The following is a 20,796-nucleotide window of genomic DNA, read 5'->3' as shown; positions in this document are numbered from 1 at the left end:
AATAGACACTGTGCCGGCAGGCCTGAATTGGGAAATTTCTCTGGTATATATAGATGATGTAGTTATCTTCTCCTGACACGTAGAAGAGCAGCTAAAGAGGCTTCGAAAAATACTAGAGGCAATCCAGTCATTCTGATAGACCTTGAAAGCAGAAAAGTGCCCGTTTGCTTATGAAGAGCTGCTGCAAGAAGGGAGTACGGCCAGACCCGCAGAAAACCGTTGCTATCGCACTGCTTCTACCACCCGCAGATGAGAATGCTGTGCGCTGATTCCTCAGAATGTGCACGTATTACTGGCGATTTGTCAAGAACTTTTCTCGAATCGCCGATCCTCTGACCCAAATGACGAAGGAAGACGTACCATTTAAATGGGAACCGCCAGAAGGGGAACCCTTCAAGGAACTTCAGGATCGTTTACAGTCCCCTCCGATCCTCGCACACTTTGATGAAAATTTCTAGACTGAAGTTCATACAGGCGCAAGGAGCGTGGGCCTAGGCGCCATTCTCGTTCATAAATTCGACGGGCGGGAGAAAGTAATTGCATACGCTAGCCGTTTATCATCTCGGCTACGTCGAAATTCCGGCCCTACCTTTACGGGCGACCATTCAAGGTGGCAGCGGTCACCACGCACTGTGCTGGCTTGCCAATTTGAAGGACCCCACCTGCCGCCTCACTCGATGGAGCTTGTGGCTCCTGGAGTTTGACGTCGGCGTTGTTTACAAGTCCCGGCACAAGCACTCTGGCGCCGACTGCCTCTCAAGAGCAGCTGTACTTGTACCGCCGCCGGATGACGCTGACGACGCCTTCCTGGGATCCTCTTTTGGACTGCAGAAACGCTCGGACCCCGGCCCGAAACGCCTCATAGAGAACTTGGAAAGCAAGGTACCGCCGCCGGATGACGTAGACGACGCCTTCCTGGGACCCATCAGCTCTAGCTCTTTTGTACAGCCGCAACGCTCGGACCCCGACCTGAAACGCCTCATTGAGAACTTGGAAGGCAAAGTTTCTTCACCCCTGCCTCGTTCAAGTGAGGATTGTCTTCGTTCTGTGCACAGAATGATGTCCTCGTGAAGAACTTCGCAGCGAACAAACCAGTCTACCTCCTTGCACGTGCAAGTCCGCGCGAAGAAGCTCTTCAGTCTTCACAGACGAGCCGGCAGCTGGACATCTCGGGATTTCTCGCACCCTCTCCGCATTCAAGAAAAATATTACTGGCCCCGACCGTCTGCCGCTGTCGCACATTATATGAAAACCTTCCGAGATTGTCAGCGATGAAAGACGCCTGCCACCCGACAAGCAAGATTTCTGAACCCTATTGAACACCACTTAAGGCTCTTTTAGCAGATATCCATGGAATTGCTTGGCCCATTCCCAAAGCCACTGTCAGGAAATAAGTGCCTCGTCACAGTGACTGATTACCTGACCCGCTATGCCGAGGCAAAAGCCCTACTGATCTGAACAGGAGCAGAAGTCGCCAAATGTTTCGTTGAGTGCATCCTTTTGCGACACGACGCCCCGATGTTCTCTTCACGGACAGATGAGCAGCGTTCAGAGCGAAACTGACGCAAGCCATCCTGCGTTGTAGCCAAACCAGCCACCTGAGGACAACTTCATACGATCTGCAGACCAACGTACCGACTGAGCGCCTGAACAAAAACAGCCGCCGACATGCTAGCCATAAATATCGATGGTGGACGCAAGGCCTGGAACGTCATCCTGCCTTACATCTCCTTCGACTACAACACCGCAGTGCAGGAGAGCAGCAGGATGACGGACGCCTTTTAGACTCGTTCATGGCAGGGAGGCCACGACCACGCCAGACGCCATGCTGCCCAACGTTACCGAAGATAACGTCGACATCGCCGCTTACCTTCAACACAAAGAAGAAATCCGATTACGGATCAAAAAGCAGCAGCGGACCGACGCCGGACCCTACAACCTACGAAGACGCAACGCGGAATACAAGCTAGCAGACCGAGTCTGGGTTTGGACGCCCATTCGCTGCTGTGGATTGAGTGAAAAGCTTTTGCGCCGTCTCCCGCACGCACTAAAATGCTGGCGATGCTGCTTTACCTATAGAGGGTATGATGTGGAGGGTGTTCCACCAAAGTCTTTACACAATGTTTAAAAATAGGATTTTTATGTTAGGAGAGCGCCTTTTTCGGCGTAGTTTTTTCAGCAGTGAACTACCTCAAATTATAGCTAAGGCGTGCTAACAGCAGCACTGGTTACCCAATATATAATGTTTAGCTTTTTAACAATTACTGTTAAGTTCCCCAATTACTAAGAGGCGTGTAGCTTACCGCTAATAATCTCCGTAACCGTTTTCAGAATTTCTACAACAAGATTAACCTCGGCGCTTCGGCCCAACAAATCGCTGTCGACGAGTTACGTGCACTGGAAAGCTCTCTGTGGTCGTAAGTTTCTTGAAAGCGCGTCTATTTTGGCGCAGTGCAGGCAAAAACTTTTGGACCACAGCACCGAGGGTAAAAGCATTCTCGAAATTGTAAAAAGTGATAAGGATATTACTTACCGTGTTCGATACGACTGTCGATAATTAAGGAGTATAAATTAGAGCTAAAAAGTTAACTATTCAATATTACCTATCAAGCCTGCTAGTGAACACGCCTTAGCTGTATTATGTATTTCACCCTTGACAGTGATATGCCGAAAAAAACGTTCTTTGGACTCAAAAAGTCAATGTTTAAAAATCTGTAAAATCTTAGGCTAAACACCCTGTACATCATGCCCTCTAAAGTTAAAAAACCACGGCAAGCATTTTAGTGCGTGTGTGCGAAGAGGAAGTCAGATTTAACCGGCCGAGATGTATGCACGGATGGAAGAGAGAGAGGTGGTAGACAAATAAGGCCGCGTAATGATAAGCTGAAAATGTAGAGACAAACCCACATGCAAGACGGAGACTTCGAGCTGTATTTTGCCAGGATACGAAGCGGTATGTGTGCCCGACTATCAGTGCGGCCGAGCTAAACCCGAATTCATCGCTTATTGAGAGTCGCTGCATGAAAAACAAGCTGTGTCTCCCGTGACAAAGGTCCGCTGTTCGAATCGTGGTGCTGCTGGAATTGGCACCAGCACAGCAAATCTATGTTCTAGTGGAACTGAACTCACATTGAGTAACGCTGAAATTTTGGCGAGTTGGTAAGTATTCATCTTAGGGGGAACAGCGCCACAAAGGCGGGACAAACAGAAGACATGCGCTGACTAGGAACTGATTTTATTGAAAGACGGAACGTGGAATATATGCAGGTGTAGTGTGCCAACTGTGACAGGTTCCGCTACCGCCATGCGCCGACACTGCGCTGCGCCTGACGACGACGAAGTTATGCGCCGACACTACGCTGCGCCTGACGACGACGAAGTTGCCCCGCTCTCTTGGTGCTGGCTACGCCCGTCTACGCTGCCAGATCCTGCACGGCGGTTCGGTCTCTTGAGGACGCCTAATAAACGCACCCCTACACAGGAAAAAACAACAATAAAAACCTAGTCAAATGAAACTATGTCATGTGGGAGGCAAGATAGTCTATTTCTTTGTTAATAAATGTCACGGAAGGGTAGGTGACGCACTTTCAGACTGATTAACAATGAAATAGACTATCGTGCCTCCCACATGATGTAGTTTCATTTGGCTAGGTTTTTTGTTTTGTTTTTTCCTGCGTATATTCCATGTTCACTCTTTCAATACAATTCGCTAGTCAGCGAATTTCTTCTGTGTGCCCCGCCTTTGTTGCGCTGTTCCCCATAAGATGAACTGAAGAAGATCGCCAGGTCTGCTGCCTTATCCCGACTATTAGCGCCGGGGACCACTGAGGCTTTGGAACGCTAGCTTCAACCTCAGGACCGGAAAATCTGAAGAGACTAGATGAAGCTAACCCCCTCACCCGAACAGAATTTGGGCACTCAGGTGCCGCCGTTTCACACATGCTTATAGATGAATATACCATTTAACCACCCTCTGTTTGCCCTCGGTAGATTTGTGAGCTGTGAGACAGTGGGTGATCTAAGAATATGTAGATATGCAAAATCTGACGTTCGAAAGTGAACATGGCAACGTTTAAAGCAAAAATCATTTTCAAAAGAAACTAGCCTACCCCGTCCTATTCATACAGCTATCAGGCGTCATGTGAGAAATTGATTCATACGACTATGATAATGTTGAGGGACAAACAGAAGAAGTATATACGGAGGCTTGAGGGGGGTAGGCATTCTTTTATCCATTAAAAATGTTCCAGCTAGATTTATCTCACGCATGAGATCTTATTTCAATAATGTAAAAAAAAAAATTTCAGGGCGATCTCGCCGTCATATGGAACGCGTTTGCCTTTGTTCAGCTGGTTTCATACCTGGCCGTCAGACATATTCACCTGTACAGCACACCATTTATCCCGATCCAGCTGCCCTAAAGGCACTTTGATACGAAATTGCAAAATCCATGTTGACTTCGTATATTTCAAGTCTATCGAAGAATTCCAGCCCACATCGCCTCGCTGGGAGACTATCACTCACTAGAGACATCCACTGATGATCATTTCTTGATGACTACAGGTATCTCATTGGCTGTAGAAGTACCGTTGAGGGGCCCCTGATGTAAAAACTATTAAAATATCAAATTGATTTTTGTTGAGTAGTGTAGTGGGAAACACTTAGTGTGGAAGCCTTGATGAAAAAGGACACATGAGGCAATATTATCGAATTTTTCATCATTAATCCAGATGGTGGCAGCTGTCTTAATTCAGCTTACTCTGAAGATCACCTGGAGGTTTGTACCGGCCAACGCACCTACACAGAGTCATGATAGCAATATGACTGAAGTTCCTATGATAAAGTTATATCTAGAATGAGTAATGAAAAAAAGCAGTGCGCAGTGCAACTAACATGTCACTTTATCCCAAACATAAGTGGGAAGCCTGTAGGCAACGAAGCAATAAAAGACTATGACAAAGGTCCTAGGAATAACAGGTACATGTACTATTTATCGAGGTGTATTTTGCGGTGTTTAACGTACAGGAGCGGCATATACAGGATGAGGTTAGGCGTAATGCAGGGCATAGGATTAATTTAGGCCACCTGGTGTTATTGAAGTGCGCTGACATAGAACAGCACATTTCGCAGAAGGAAGTAGTTTACGAGTCATAAATATCTTCTTCAAATGGGAGAACAGGAACTGCCCTCTGAGAAGCGAAAACTGAGATACAAGAAATTTAAACGCACTTTAGACTGCATACCCATGCCGATGTCGTCTAGTCAAGAGTTCGACGGAAATCCGTCTGGTCAGGCATGGTGATGCAATGAAGTGAAGTAGCAGTCACTGACCATAGTCGAAAAAAAAAACGAAAAACTTTTCGACTATGGTCAGTGACTGCTACTTCACTTCATTGCCGATGTCGTCCAGAATGTGGAGATGCTTGGGAATGTGAGATGATGCGATCACAGAATGGGAAAGTCCAGCTTTGAGTAGGAATCAAAGTGACTTCTTAGAATCCATGTCCCTGTTAGTTGTTGAGCAGACAATGGAAGGGAAAAGAGGAGCTCGTAATTAGTTACATGACGGAAAGCAATAGTCACCCAAAATAAGAGAGTATAGGCGATTGCCTTTTTTTTGTGGTGTTCATGAACGCGAAATTAATCATGTTAATCTTTTAAAGATAAATAATCAGAAAGAAGAATAAAAAACACATGCCGCAGGTGGAATCGGAACCTACGACCTCCGAATTTTCCACCCGAAGCTCTGTCATCTGAGCTACGGTGACGACTGCCCAATGCTGTGCTTTCGGGGACATTTATTCCCTAGTTGAAACAAAACTTTCCAGTATTCACCAGTGCCATCCTCGTCCATAGCCAAGCACAGTAGCGGAGGTGAACTGAGAAAGAAAAAGAATACCACCCGCATGTGCCTCATTCATTATATTGAAATGTTTCGTCGGGCAGTGAGCGAAGAGAAAAAAAAATTGAGATCATTGCGGCGACTCAGGTTGGGAGAATGCGAAAGCACTGACGCCTTCTCAGCACTCGTCGCCTCTCTTTGCTTGTCTTTATCATATTCTTTTTGTTTGTTAATTTAACAACTTAATTAGCGCAATTATCTTAGGCTTCAGTAAAAGATCAATTTATTTACTTTGATTATACCTTCTGTTATCTCACTGAACCATTTTGGTTTTTTGAATTTGGCACCGTGGTTGCTTTCCCGCCCACTTACTATATTCCCGTCCAGACTATTCAAAGGTCCAGTGGTTTTTGATGATAACTAATTAATTATTCTATGTCAAAATAAACTTATTACTCAGGTAATTATCACTCATGATATACATTTCAATTCATTTCAAACTTGATTTTTACTCATTTGCTTATTTTTGCTATATTTTGCCGTCTGTGGCTGTTTTCCTGTCCATCACTATATCGACGTCGGCTCTATTTCGGCGTTCCTTCGAAATTTTTCGCTGTAATTAATAATCAACCTACAGATATATATTTTTAGCATCTTCACATCATCCTCTTTCGGTTGCAACCATTCGTTTGGTGCTACCTCTCCTGAGAAGATCACAAGTGTGGCGGACACGTTTTGCGGACACTTTTTTTGTTCACACGACTCCGTTGACGGAGCATAGAAATACTTTTGCAATAGTAATAAATGGCGGCACTAAAGGCTGTTAAATATGCACTGACTCTCAGCATGCTCAGAGCTTTAAAGTCTAGAAATGCTGCCATACCCGTAGTTCGCGTTATCGCAGATAATATATTCACAGTGACAAGGCAAGAGCGTGGTATAAACTTCGGCAGGGTACAAAGTCGTATCGGAATTGATAGGAACGAAAGAGTAAGCTTGTTCACTAAAAAAGCTCACAACAAGGAGCTCATTGCAGCAACCACTTTCTGCAATCACTGCACGAAATTAGTACAGTGACACCTGTGTGATATATTAGTTCACATGGAAAAACTTGTCAGACATAGGCAACAGCTGATCAACGCAATATTTGGAACATGGACGTTATTTAGTCGGGAACGATATTTCCCTGAAGTGGTAAATAATAGCTTCGCATTGAAAACACGCATTCTAAACACAATTTCGAACTAATGAATCAAAACATGCCTACCTGGGAAGTATGAGGAGAAATCGCTGCGGTAAACCACATTTTAATACCCTGCTTAAAATTTCATCAACTACAAAAACCTTATTTTGCAGGATTTACAATAGTAACATTCTATTCCATCCTAGAGTGCGTCATAGGCGAGAGCGCAATATAGTTTTTGTATGTGTCTTTTTATTTCTAAAGGAACCTAGTGTCCGAAACAGAATAGGCTACACACTTAAGAGTTATTTATCAAACACTTTTATCGCCGTATCCGGTGAATTAGACCTCAGCTCTTTGTCCACGATGAAACCCAACACAAAACAAATAAATTTAAGGTAGCCCAGCGAGCCGTAGAAATGTAAATGACGGGTATAAGTTTAAGACGGAGGAAGAGAGACCACAAACGAGATTTATTGTTATCAGAAAACTAAATTCGGTAGAACTATGTCTTAATTACGCAGTCCAGGTAACCGGCGGTCATTTATACTAGCGGAGTCGATGTGCAGGCAAGGCTAACGTAATACTTATTAGTAAGGAAACAAATCTGCTAATGAAGTTCCAAGGCTTCCAGGAATAGGGGGAGCGTCGCAGGAATAGGACAGAATTGGTTTGAAATTAATCGGACAGGATTTTGCTCTGCAGTAGATCTACTCAGCTGGAATTCTGATAAGTCCGCTTTCTACTTAGTTAACAAGGTGTCCTACCACGTGGCAAACTGTCAGGATTACACACGGCTGCTTTCTGTCTGTCTTTTGCTAGGATAAAGTGTGTAGAAAGCGAATGAAAAATTTTCTAAAAAAATTCTAGACCTAAACTCACCTCCTTGGAACACTAAGCAGCGAATGATGTTATTACTTTGCTTTGGCCATTTATCCCCGCATTCGGCCATTGAATCAAGGCTGCCAACCATAAGAGGAAGTCTAACCGTGGTCAGGTGGATCAGCGACTCCTTGTGTGGTCACCCGTCTCCTCACAACTCTCAGCACTGTCTGCATTCCCTCTCGCACTTGCCCTGCACCCTCCTGTACTCTGAACGTGGAGAGGGTTATAGCCGCATTCCACTTTTCAACCTCGCACAATTTCCACCTGGCAATTATTTTAAACATTGAATTAGATTAATTCGACTGCTTACGTTAGTCTAAACTATATCGCTACGTTTTAGGAATAACGGCTGACGGATATTCCATGGTCTAATGCAGGCTATATGGCTGAGCAAAAGTTGAAACAACTTTGGCTGCATTAAAGTTAAAGTATAAGTTCGAGCACCTAAGAATTGCCGTTGTCTTTAGTATGTAGCTGCGTTCATGCAAGGACACCTAAGGGGACTACATGATCACTGCCTTGAAATTGAGCTGTCTGCGCCACACTGATTTATTCAAGCAGTGCAGAAAGTTGGGCGAGTTGGTAATACATGTTGAACTTAGCAAAGCGTAATAAAAAGACAGGGACAAGAAGAAGAAGAAGCACGCAGGACAAACGCATTGTCCTGATTTATTGTTAAGAAAAAAAGCGCCTTAGACACCACGTGGGCTCATTGCAGAGACTGGTGCCGCTTTCCGGCGATGAAGGACAGGGGCCGCGCACGGCCACGCAAGACTCTCTTCTTCCGGTGCTGAGCCAGTCACACCACTACGCTGCGTTTACCGCAGCTGAGAACGCTTCGCACATTGCTGTCGTTGACGCGCTCGTATTCGCGCACAACTTCAGTGACGCTGTGAGACTGGGCGACTGAACAGAACGTCCGCTTCGAATTTCTTGTCAACTGCAGTGTCGCTTGCCCGGTGCCCCTTTTTTACTTCAGGAAAGGAGATTTTCGTGTTAAAATGTTTGTCTGTTTTGAGAAAAAAAAAGAACGGGAAAAATCACATTCCTGCCAATAGCTGCAATGCTTTCTGAACAGTAGTTTGCGATGTTTCTATGAGTGCCCAGTTATTTTTTACCTCGTACGAGGCGATAGTTGCGATTATTGTGAAATGGACAGTGTGGTGGCAGGGGGGGGGGGGTGAGAGGGTGAGAATGTGCACGAATCGGCGGAACGTAGCGCATAATTTCTTCAATGAACTTTAATATGTGTGAAACCGAGATTTTATTTCTTTATGAAATATGTATTTCCATGATGAATGCATTGTTTCAGGTGTCACTGTAGAGCTACACCATTATGTGGGAGTATTAGCATCGAACTTTGTTGCCATGCAGGTGGAAAATGCCAGGCTTGGGATGCACGGTGTCTCCTACACCGAAGACTGCCTGCGGCTGAACATTTGGGTCCCCGACCTGGCCGTCCAGTCCGGCACCCCTGAGCCAGTGCTCGTCTGGATCCACGGAGGAGGCTTCCATTCCGGCAGCACCACACAGGGGAACTACAGCGGTGCCGCGATGGCCGCCATGGCGGACGTGCTGGTCGTTTCTATGAACTACCGCCTCAGCATCCTGGGTTTCATGAGCGCCGACACTCCACAGGCGCCGGGCAACGTGGGTCTCCTGGACCAGGTCATGGCCCTGCAGTGGGTGCAGCTCAACATCGGACACTTCGGTGGCGACCCTCAGCGAGTAACCCTGTTCGGCGAAAGTGCGGGTGCGGTGAGCACACACGCTCACGTCCTGTCCCCGATGAGCGAGGGGCTTTTCAGGAGAGCGGTGCTGATGAGCGGCAGCATGTACAGCATAGACCTGTGGGACACGGTTCACGAAAGCATGGTCAAGGGCAGCAGAGTAGGCGACATCGTCGGCTGCTCTAACGGAGGGAGCAAGAATCTCTCGTCCAACCCAGATGAAGTCGTAGACTGCTTCAGACGCAAGTCGGCAGAGGAACTGGTTCGAGCTGCCGCCGAAAGCACATCGCCGAAGATCACAGCATTTCTGCCCACCTATCATGACTCATTCTTGCCAAGGATACCGCTGGTCGCAATCAAGCGAGGTTTTTTTGGATCCGTCGACATCCTAGCGGGCGTCACCTCGGACGAAGCAGCGTACTCGTTCCTGGCCTCAGCAAAGCCGGAGCTCTTGGTCGAAGACCTCGACGCCTCAGAAGGTCTCACCGACGCTGTTAATGCCGTCGTGTCACGATGGCAGAAGGCGGACGCACATGACATAATCCTTCAGTACACCGCCGACGCTCCAGAGGGCGACGGCAATGCTCTGAGGAGGCAGTACATCGACTACCTCTCGGACCGGTTGTTCAACTGCCCTCTCCGGTTCCTCGCTGAGAAGCACAGTGAGAGGGGCAGCAATGTTTACGCCTACGTCTTCAGCCACAAGTCGCCCACGGCACCTTTCCCCAGCTGGACGGGCGCTCCCCACACTTCCGAATTGGCATTCGCCTTTGGCCACAAGTACGACCAGCAGCCTGACTCGCCCGACGGGCGCATGAGCAAAGCCTTCGTGCGGATGCTAGCAACCTTCGCCGAAAGCGGGTGCGTGATGATTATGATGATGATGTCCTCAGGCTTACTGGCACATATCCACGGCGGGGGATTTCTAGGGTGTGGGTGCTTGCCAACCCTCGCGCTTCTGCTTCTTCAGTTATGTCCGCCGGATATTGTTTGCAGCAGCAAGACTACATTTGCTGGAAAACAGATGCAGAAATAGATAACGTTGGTCAGGCATCGATTCGAGCATGGCCACTGCCTTATTTTTGGGTCTGAAAATGCCTTCGGAAGGGAAACTGCGTTGTTTTGAGACAGGCCTTTCTGCGCGGGTCTTCTGAGAGACAGAAAGGCGCGCATAAGGCCAGTAGGCTTCTGCAAAACTGGTATGGACACAGGGTGCTTGCTAGAAATGCTGTGCGATTCTCACTGCTTTTTTGGCGTTAATGGAAACAGGATATATATTCGGCCGCATCGCTCTGCATACGTAAGTTAGGCTGAGGTGGCAGTGGTTATCAGCCTCACAACCCACAAATCCATCCTCCGCATCCTTGTTTTTCTTAAGCATTAATAGCAGAAGTGAATTCAACTTGATATGTTTAGTTAAAAAGATTGAAGACAGGCGATCTTAAATATTACTAAACGTCAGAGTGCCCACGCGACCGAGCACAGCTTTTGGGAACTCATTAACAAGCCACTACGAATTAGCGTGTGCTCTCTCTGAGGCACTTATCCCGCCATCCTGTCATATACTATGAAGCCAGAACAAATTCTCGTTGTCTTTAAAATGCAAACTTATATTTTTGTTGGCCACGTATGGTTGGCCAACAAAAATGAGTCCTGTTGTTACTCATTGAAAACATATTCATTTGTTGTACAATTTACTTATTTTTTTTTCCATCGCCTCATCACTGTTTGGCGCTAGGTCGACGCGACTAGGCGGTGCGCGGAATGGTTTATAAGCGAGCGTGTAGTGGCCTTTCATGGCGTCAACAGAGGCGGAGTTTGCGTACACCCTCCACGTTCGTTTCGTTCACGCCACCTAGGTTTACGTCATTGAAAGTTCCGCCGCAAATGCTTCTGTCTTGCCGCACAGATTATGTTCCCCTCTAACAACAAACTAACATTGCACTCATCGAGGCTATGAGGTTCCGTACTCGCATCCCACGAAAAATTCCTCAGTTCGAATGCGACCCATAAAACTTTTTTTCTGTTTACGTGACGCTGAAGGACCACGCGAACACGCCGCCAAAATCGTTAACCGTGGCGAGTAATGCTGACTCGTTAAAAGTCCATAAGAAGGAATGCTTGAGGCTAGATGCCGAGTACAGCCCAAGGCATAAGTAGACGAGAACTAGACGACAGGCCACCGTTCATACTTACTACACTTTTAATAATAATTACCTCAAAAGCATGCACTTAATTGCACATAAAGGAATTTGTCAGCATAGCTCAACAAAATACCCAGGCATCGATTGGCACAAAATAAAGAGGACCTATATCACATGCAAAAGGGCCCTTTGTACGAGAAATGAAGTTCAATAAAGCAAGCTGCTGGGTGGGCGAGTTGTGGTGACCATCTTCCCTAGTTACAGCGCGAAAGACAGGACAAGAGAGGACGAAAGAACACAGCGCTGACTCGCAACTGAAGCCTTTATTAACAAACCATTTCTAAGTTGTATGCCTGCCTCAATCGCATTGTTTTAAGAAACGAAGTACCAGTTCATTGTTTTTTACAGGTTTTTTAGACCTCTCGCTTCATTTCACTTCATCCCAGGTGTGCTAGGATTTTGAGCCGCGTTTTCAAGAACCCATTTTTCCATATTCATCAGCATGTTCGAAGCCAGTGAAAAGAGCAATTGTTCATTTTTAACAATACAGCGCAAAAGACATGTGAGCACAGGCTGCAGCAAAGCTTCAAAACCAAGTACGTCGCCTAATGCAGACCGGTTACCCTTCAGAAGTTAGGGTTTCCGTGGAAGAAAAACTGCTGATAGAGTTGTGGACAGCAATAAATGGAAAAACTAATAATGAAAAAAGAAAAGAAACGTTGCTGTCGTGAATACCTGCACCAGGTTTCACACAACCTGAGGAGAACTGGGAAGCGTGCGGGAGTGGACGTTGCTTTGCAGCGCTTATGCGACTGTGTAGTCTATTCCGGGAAGTGCATTCCTCGAACAGCGAACCTCAAGGCTGCTCGAGGAGGCACGCTGAACGTTTCGTCTCTTGCCAGGAAAGAGTGATTTATCCGTTGCCTGTGTGTCCTGTCGGAAGAAGTACACCGGCTAAAGTGGCTGGTGCGTTATTGAAAGATCGTCTCACGTGTTGCCACCACAAAGCACGTGACAAAGTACTGAGGAGCCTGCAAGAAAGATGAATGTCATCAGGATAGCACTATAAATGGAAGAAACCGCGATGCTTTGGCGAGAGAAATCATCAAGGCACTGATGACAACACGGCTTCACGAGGAATGTATTTGTGTGCTTTCCATGGCTCTGTCAGAGAAAGAAAGACCTTATCTTTAATGTGGCTGTTGACACGTGCCAATGCTTTTTGAAGATCGATGTTTCGTATGCATGAACTGTATCTTCTCGTTGTCAAATCTGGCCGCCAGAGGGGCGGCAAATATTTATACTGACTAGTTTGCCAATAAGGCTTCAGTTGCGAGTCAGTGCTGTGTCCTGTCGTCCTCTCTTGTCCTGTCCTTAGCCCTGTAACTGTGGGAAGTGTCCCTGGCTTCTTTGCTTAGAATTTAGCTCTCAGTCTGGCACTCAAGGCTCAGCTGTTTTGATTCTTCAATTCCTTTACGGAGTGTGTTCGGTACTCATTTGTTCGAAGTTCTCGTTGATGAAGCCCATTCCTATTTTGACTGACGTATACACTAATTGTATGGCTGTATACGATGACTTCAGCTTTTTAACGTCATTCTTTAGTTCTGTAATTACTTCCACGAACCTGGAAATGATGTAATTCAAAACTGTATTTCTTTTATACTGTTGGGCGCCATTTCAGCGAGCTTGTGTTAAAAATCGGCTAAATCTGTATGTACGGATACAAAATATTATGCATACAAAAACTTTTGTACTTTTTTGGTAAGACCACTGCAACGATCTTTCCTTATTCTGTGCACTGCGATCACTTTTTTTATAATTTCTTTTAGTAGAGCTATCTAAGGTAGCGCAGGCCTCGTCAGGCTTTTCTGGATTTTTGATGGTGTTTCTTCTTATTGTACTACTAAAAAGTATATTCAATTTCAACTTGAGACCTAGATACACAAAACCACGCTGCTAGAGTTTCAATCTTCCGGCTGTAGCAATCTTCACCGACTGGCGCCGATATCGACTAGATTAAATTTTCGCTAAAGCCCGATGCACCGCCTACGCTAGGCTTTCACGCCGGTTGAGCATTTCCTTTATTGTGTCTGCCCTAATTCCTTCCACTTTTGAGCAATGAATGGCTACCTTCTGGGAGGTTAACTCGATCGGAAAAAACGCATTAGCTGTTCGTTTAATTTCCAAATAAGGGATATTTTACCCAGGATATCCTCAAAGGCACTCGTCATCTAAGGTGCCATATGTTGCTTTTCATTTTCAAGTGTTTTTTTTTTATTTCCTTAGGGTCAAAAGGGGGGGGGGGATGTAAATTATAAAATTTGGGCAAAAAATAAAAAGAAGGTTTGGCGAGCAAATAAAGCCGAGTAGTGAGTCGTGACGCAGTCCCTGCGCCCAAGCAGTGTATGTTCATGTAGTGGTGCTGGCATTCCGTCCGTCACGAAGGCAGCAAAGTGGGGTTCCAATAGAAACTGATCCTTGGGCTCACTCGCGCCCAAAAGAACTGAGTAACTCGGGGCTGATACTCACAAGCGGGCACAGCGGTCGTCCAAAAGATTGCCCTCCGCTCTTGGCCATGCTCTATTTTAAGCTGACAACAACCTTTCGAGATAAGGCGTGCAAAGTAGCCACAACTGTGCCGACCCTTAGCGAAAAAGAGGATGTGCTAAAATGCATTTCAAACGTATTCTATTTATTTCAAAATTATTTCGCATTTTTTGTCCCTATGCTTAAACTGCAATACGAATGCTTTCTAAGTATACGAGGAATAATATTTTAAACGTTCTTAAAAATATGTGAAAAGTACATTTTTGCCCGCTTAGCATATTTATAATGCATTAAAAATATAATAAAAATATACATTAGAAATATACTAAAAATATACATTTAATACATTACAAATATGTTTACTCGGGCTTAAAAAGTCTACTGGGCGGCTCCATGCAATGACACGGGTTAATTCTTCAACTGGAGAACAAATCGTACACGGGTATTTATCATTAATCAACAGGAGTCTCATATTATAAGGTCACGTGATTGAATGAAAAGGCAGATACCTACACACAGCATACGAAGACGACAGCGACACAGCAAACAACAAATCCTACGACAAGCGCTGTACTTGGCTTACCGTATATATACCCAGCGAAAGCGACGCACTATTTTGCACGATGAGGCCTTTTTTTGCGCAAATTCTGTGGGCTGCCAAATTATCGCAAAAGTACCCTACTGGTCGCGTTCGAATCTGGGGTTAATTGAGAACGGAACTGCTAGTTGAAACTTGCGTCAGGCACAGGTCAGGAGTCGAGCTGTCAACCAACAGATACATGCGCGTGTAAGGGAGCCGGTCTGCCCTGCCAGACGGGGTCCTTTCCGCTGGCTTATTCGGACCCAGAAGTACCCAAGGCGCTTTTGCTGGTATAATGCTATCACGTTCTCACACAGAAATGTTCGAATGACATTGAGTGGAATGACATTCGAGAATAGGAATGACATTCGGACTCGACGGACTGCCGCGGTGCTGCACGACACTTTCGAAACGCATTCGAAAGCCTCAGCTCGTTTTCAGTGTACAGCGACGACGACGACGGCGGTCACACTAGTCCGACAACGACAGTATATATCACGCTGAACAACAGCATGTAACTATAGTGAAATACCTAGTTTACTATAATATGATTCTAGAGGGACACGTTTTTCAGGCCAACGACACCGACGAATCCGGTCGGCGGACGGTCAGCCTTGTCGGCGGCTGAGCGAGAGCACGGTGATGAGGCGGCGGTGTGTATATGCTCGCGCTTCTAAATGAGCGAAACGAACGACTATATTTCACTTGTGCACACCTGAACACTCACCAGCGATAAGCGCTTGCCAAATCAATTTCAGTCGACGACGGCTCTGTTCCCTTCCGCGACGACTAGGCCCAGCGAGTTCGCAGGGTTGGATCTGTGATTTCGGCGGTTGTGAAGAGCGAATCACAAGGTTTAGCGAATGCAAATAGTCACCAGGTGTAGTTTTGGCAACAGTGACCTGAAATCAACTATTGCTTACATCGCAGGGCACGCGTACGATGAACGGGAATCGCCGGTGTGACCCAGACTGCCGAGCCGTGCTTTACGGCCAGCAGCAGTCGTCGCCGTCGCTAGCTTGTGGATAACAATCGCCAGACATACTTCTAGATAAAGTAGTTTTAAAAAAAGTACTGGTCACGTCGGAGAAAGCAGGGACAAGAAGCGAGAAGCGCCAGTCCTCCGCGATGCCAACAGCCCGGCTTTCTCAGGCGTGCAATCGCATCATCGCTTACCACACATTGTCGCACTGCGTAAACAAGCACGAGTACAACTAGTAAAAAAGAAAACAGATTGTTCAATAGAACGAAAGCGCAGATTGCGTTTTATGTTATGTTATGTAAACAAGCGATGTAAACAACAGTATGAGTGCAGTTGTCCTCATCGGCGCACTACCGGGGAAATTTCATGCTGACGCGGTTAATATTCATTGGCGTAATATTATCTTCAAGCACTCCCTTAGACAGAACACGTGTAGCATCGTTAGATGACATTCGGTTGGTAGGCAGTCGAAGCGCCCTTGTAGCAGGGGTATAAGTCACGTGTAGCATCGTTAGATGACATTCGGTTGGAAGGCATTCGAAGCACCCGTGTAGCAGGGGTATAAGTGGTGATCACCTTCCTGCTAGAGGTTACCATAAACGAAAGGATGACAAGAAAGGGAAAGTTTTCACTCTTCGCTGAAACGTTATTTCGAGCCCTAGATTGTTCCACGGTAGCTTGAAGTGTAATGAAAATATGTTTACGCGGACAACCCATTTGTTAGAATTTAGATATACTTCAGACGGATTAATTGCGTATTTTCGAAAGTACACTTTAAATAGATGGCCAGCACCAAAATGCGATCCCGAAACTCGATTTTGAGCATTAGATTGTTCAACGACAGCTTGTAGTGCGCTGCAAACATCCTAATGCGGACTGCCAATTTGCTAGGATTTCAGTGTTCTTTGGACGAATTAATTGCGTATTTACGGAAGTACACTTCAAATACATTGACGACACGCAAATGTCATTTCCCGAAACGCAATTTCGAGCACTCGACTGTTCAACGGCAGCTAGAAGTGTGCAAAGACGTTTAAAAGGACTGCTCGTTTGTTAGAATTGAAGTATATTTCGGATGAATTAATTTCATAATTACGAAAGTTCACTTTTAATACATTGACAAGATGCTAAAACTACATACATATACGTTTACAAGGGCTGCCCGTATTCTAGAATTGAAGTATACTTTCAATGAATTAATTTCATATTTCCGAAAATACACTTTTAATACACTGACAAGATGCTAAAACTGCATACATATTTTTTCACGTATTTGAAAAGTGCTCGAAGTGTGCTTTAAGTGAGGTATTTTTGGCACATTTTCAAAATATATTTCGAATACCAAGCATGAAATTTCAGGAACGTATTTCCTACATATTTTTAGTGCATTCATGAATACAAAATATGTTTAAAATACAATTTAAATAGCCCACCGTATATTCCAAACGTATTAGTTTTTGCTAAGGGGATGAACTTAGAACAGGTTCCGCCTGGCTTCGAGCACTCGAGGTAAATGAGTTCACTTCTTTAGACATTTACAAAGTGATAAACCCTTGCGAAAACAGCATTCATCCCTGTTCTTATTCGCGCTGTTTAGTGACCTTCTGCGCATTTTTCTCTCGAACTGTAAATCCCGTTTGCCTTTGTACGTACTTAAGTTGAGTACATCATCGTGGGTTGGTGTCCGTACACACAGAAATGCATAAAATAATGAAACGAGTTCAGCACGAAGCAGACATATTTATTTTTAACAACTATGGGCCTAATGACTCCCCAACTGAACGCTTAAACAGACCAAATCTCACCACTATTCATAACCGCACCCGGAACTCGCGCCCCAAGTTCTTTTTTCTTTAGTAGTGTCCGCGGTTCAGTTTCTTCAGCTAAATAAAATGCAACGACACAACATTCACAGCATTTAGTTGAGGATAAATTTCATACTCGCAACATTCATTACTCCTTTTTTCTCCTAGCGACCCGAGATTGTTTTTAATTTTGGATGTCTGGGCAGTTTTCTTTCCGACTTGTCATAATTGTTTCTTTGAACTATTATGCTCTGGAACTGCTTGCACCACTTCTTAATCAATGTTATTTTCTATACTGTACACGTACTTTACTATGCAAGACTACAGCATGTGTTTTTCCGCAGGTCTCACTATCATCGGATTTCTGTTGGGTAAACTTCCTTTTTCGAAATGGCTTTTTCTTGTGACATGTGCTGAAACAATCAAATTGCAAAATAATATTGTAAGAGCTTCGAAAGACCCTAGCAATGTGTTTGGTCAAAATGAACAAAAAAGAAATCAAAGGCTGACTGCAGTACGGCGGCTTGAGTCTCAAAGTCGCTTCAAGTGCTCCACAGAATGATGTCATCACCCTACAAAAAAAAGGACTCTGATGCAAGTGCAATGCAAGATGGATAAAACCTATAATAAATAATGATGGTGACAGGGCCGATTCAACGGGTACGCCACGAAGCGGTACGAATGATTTGACCCCGTCAACTCTACTGCACGTTGTAAATCTGCCTTCAAGAGAAGATTTTACGAAATGCGTACTCTAAAAGGCAAACTCAGCACGTGAATGGAACCCAGGATGGCTGCATTACTGATACATGCATTTGCCTACACGACGTCCATAGAGAGGACAGTGCGTACAGATGCGGATATAAGTAAACAGAGTACGCGACTTCGTTCTAAGTGGAATCACGTCTTCCTTGTTGTGTATGTAGAAACATATTTTGTCTATGAAGCATTGGCTTCCTCTACCAACATGCACGCAGAGTAGCAAGTAATTTCAATTAGGCGACGCATGAGAAATGTTAGAACGAAATCGCAGTGCTTCGCTTACTTCTGCCCACACCCGTACACGGTGGCCGCGGTTTGACGAAAAAAATTATTATGGAAACACAGAGAAACCATATTCAGTACCTATTAATGAACGGAAGCTAATTTGGGTGGGTTGTAGAAACTGTGCGGCTGAAGCCACCAGAAGAGGCTTGTATATTTTGAAAAATGCCGGCGCAAAATGGAGAACGGCACGAAAAGCAAGATCACACACACGAGCGCTGTGTGCAATCTTGCTTTTCGGTGCTTGTCTTGCTTTTCTTACTCATCGTTTTTTCGCGCGCAATATTTCAAACATGCATTCACACCAACTCCGTAATTCAGCACAATCGTACAACTTCCTTGTGGCTAGCACATTCTCTAACAGCTAGCAGAACGTAGCGTTGGCGATGTAGGCAGTATGTTACCGACATCCGCTCTTTGCTGCCACATTTGTTGAGTGTAAACGCATTTTATACTTCGCAAACATTGCGAATACCAAAACTTATATCGCGAGCTTCATGTTCCGTACCATCGTGATCGCCTGACTACTGTCATTAATGGAGTTCGAAATACCGGCCAGTTATCTCTAGACTACTCATGCTTCTCACATTCTAATTTTAATCTATCTTCAGTCGGAATGCCTCCGCTGGAGGACAAAAGCCACTTCTAATCACCCTAATGACCAGAATGGCACTACTATCGTCTGCATTATATTTTGCAGTATCAAGAAGTGACCGAGGAGAGAAGTAAAGAAGGAATATAGCTTAGAAGTGTTATTTTAAGGGGACAGGGTAAGCGCCATCTTTCCCATGTATTTTGGGGCATATTGTGGTACACTTTTCTCAGCAACTAATAAAGACAGCAGCAAGATATTTATTTCATTTTGTTCAGAATTCCATCTTCTAGCCGCTGTACCAAAATTCCTATAATATACAAGAAATAAAATTATTAGTGATTTTCTTACTTTCTACACCCTGATTTTGACCAAGTTTTGTATATATTTCTTTTTAAAACAAACAATATCATTTGCACGCTGACAATTTTGGTACAGGAAATTGCCACATATATGTACTGTATACACAGAAAAAATCACTTTTATATCTATTGTCATTTCGAAAATAATGGTACCGACGAAACAAAATATCCCCCGCCGCGGTGGCTCTGTGGCTACGGCACTCGGCTGCTGGCCCGAAAGACGCGGGTTCAATCCCGGCCGCGGCAGCTGAATTTCGATGAAGGCGACATTCTAGAGGCCCGTGTGCTGTGCGATGTCAGTGCACGTTAAAGAACTCCAGGTGGTCGAAATTTCCGGAGCCCTTCACTACGGCGTCCCTCATAGCCTCAGTTGCTTTGGGACGTTAAACCCCAATAAACCAAACCTTAACAAAAAATCTTGTATTGAGAAAACGGAGTTTAAAGTAAACAAAACCTTCTATTCTTAGATTTCGACTTAGCCAACTCTTTTTGACCAGTTTATACAGTAGGCACCAGCTGCATAGTCATCATCACCTAGATGATGAGAGCTTGGCGCTTCTTTTCCTGCAGTTTTGCTTCAGGTGCCTGTTTAAAGTAAATTCGACGCCGATCGACTTGCTTCAGCCAGCGGACAGCGTTATTGCCCGGACTTAGTCCGCATGCCTAATGTCTGTAGGCCAGCGAAGACATTTTTTTGAGCACACTCCCATACGACATTGTTGAAGGACTCGTTTGGGTTCTGGAGGGTCGCCAGAGAGCTTGGATAGTTGCCAGAGAGCTTGGATGGTTGCCAGAGAGCTTTTTCTTGCAGCTAAATTTAGTAACAGTTGTAGTTTTTTTTTAGTTTATAGTAAAAATGGAGAAAACACATTGCTCGTAAAGGGGGTGTGTCGCTGACAACTTTGCTTTCAGACAGATTTTTCAGGTTGATATAAATTGCACAGAATAAAGTGTGATACATCAAACGATGCAGAAAAGACTCTAATTTCATATTTATCAAAAAACTAAAATTCATATCTTTCAGATTTTTTTGCTTACCCTGTCCCCTTAAGCCGCAGAAAACACCAGCTTCAAAGAGAAATTTTTGAAGCAGCTGTCAT

General features: G+C 44.9%; 1 protein-coding gene across 1 annotated transcript in view; it reads left to right on the top strand.

The window, feature by feature from the left end:
- LOC149326470 (acetylcholinesterase-like) overlaps nt 1-20,796 on the top strand; it is a 51,856-nt gene that overhangs the window by 11,835 nt on the left and 19,225 nt on the right. The window contains exon 2 of the mRNA XM_089564588.1: nt 9,285-10,501. Coding sequence (XP_089420714.1) covers nt 9,285-10,501 — 1,217 coding nt within the window. The remainder of the gene's footprint in view (nt 1-9,284; nt 10,502-20,796) is intronic.

The sequence above is a fragment of the Amblyomma mixtum genome, chromosome 10 (assembly GCF_055824585.1).
Source record: "Amblyomma mixtum isolate Tamu chromosome 10, ASM5582458v1, whole genome shotgun sequence".
Classification (NCBI taxonomy): Eukaryota; Metazoa; Arthropoda; class Arachnida; order Ixodida; family Ixodidae; genus Amblyomma; species Amblyomma mixtum.
Note: the sequence above shows the minus strand (reverse complement) of the source record. Positions and strands in the feature narration are given on the sequence as shown.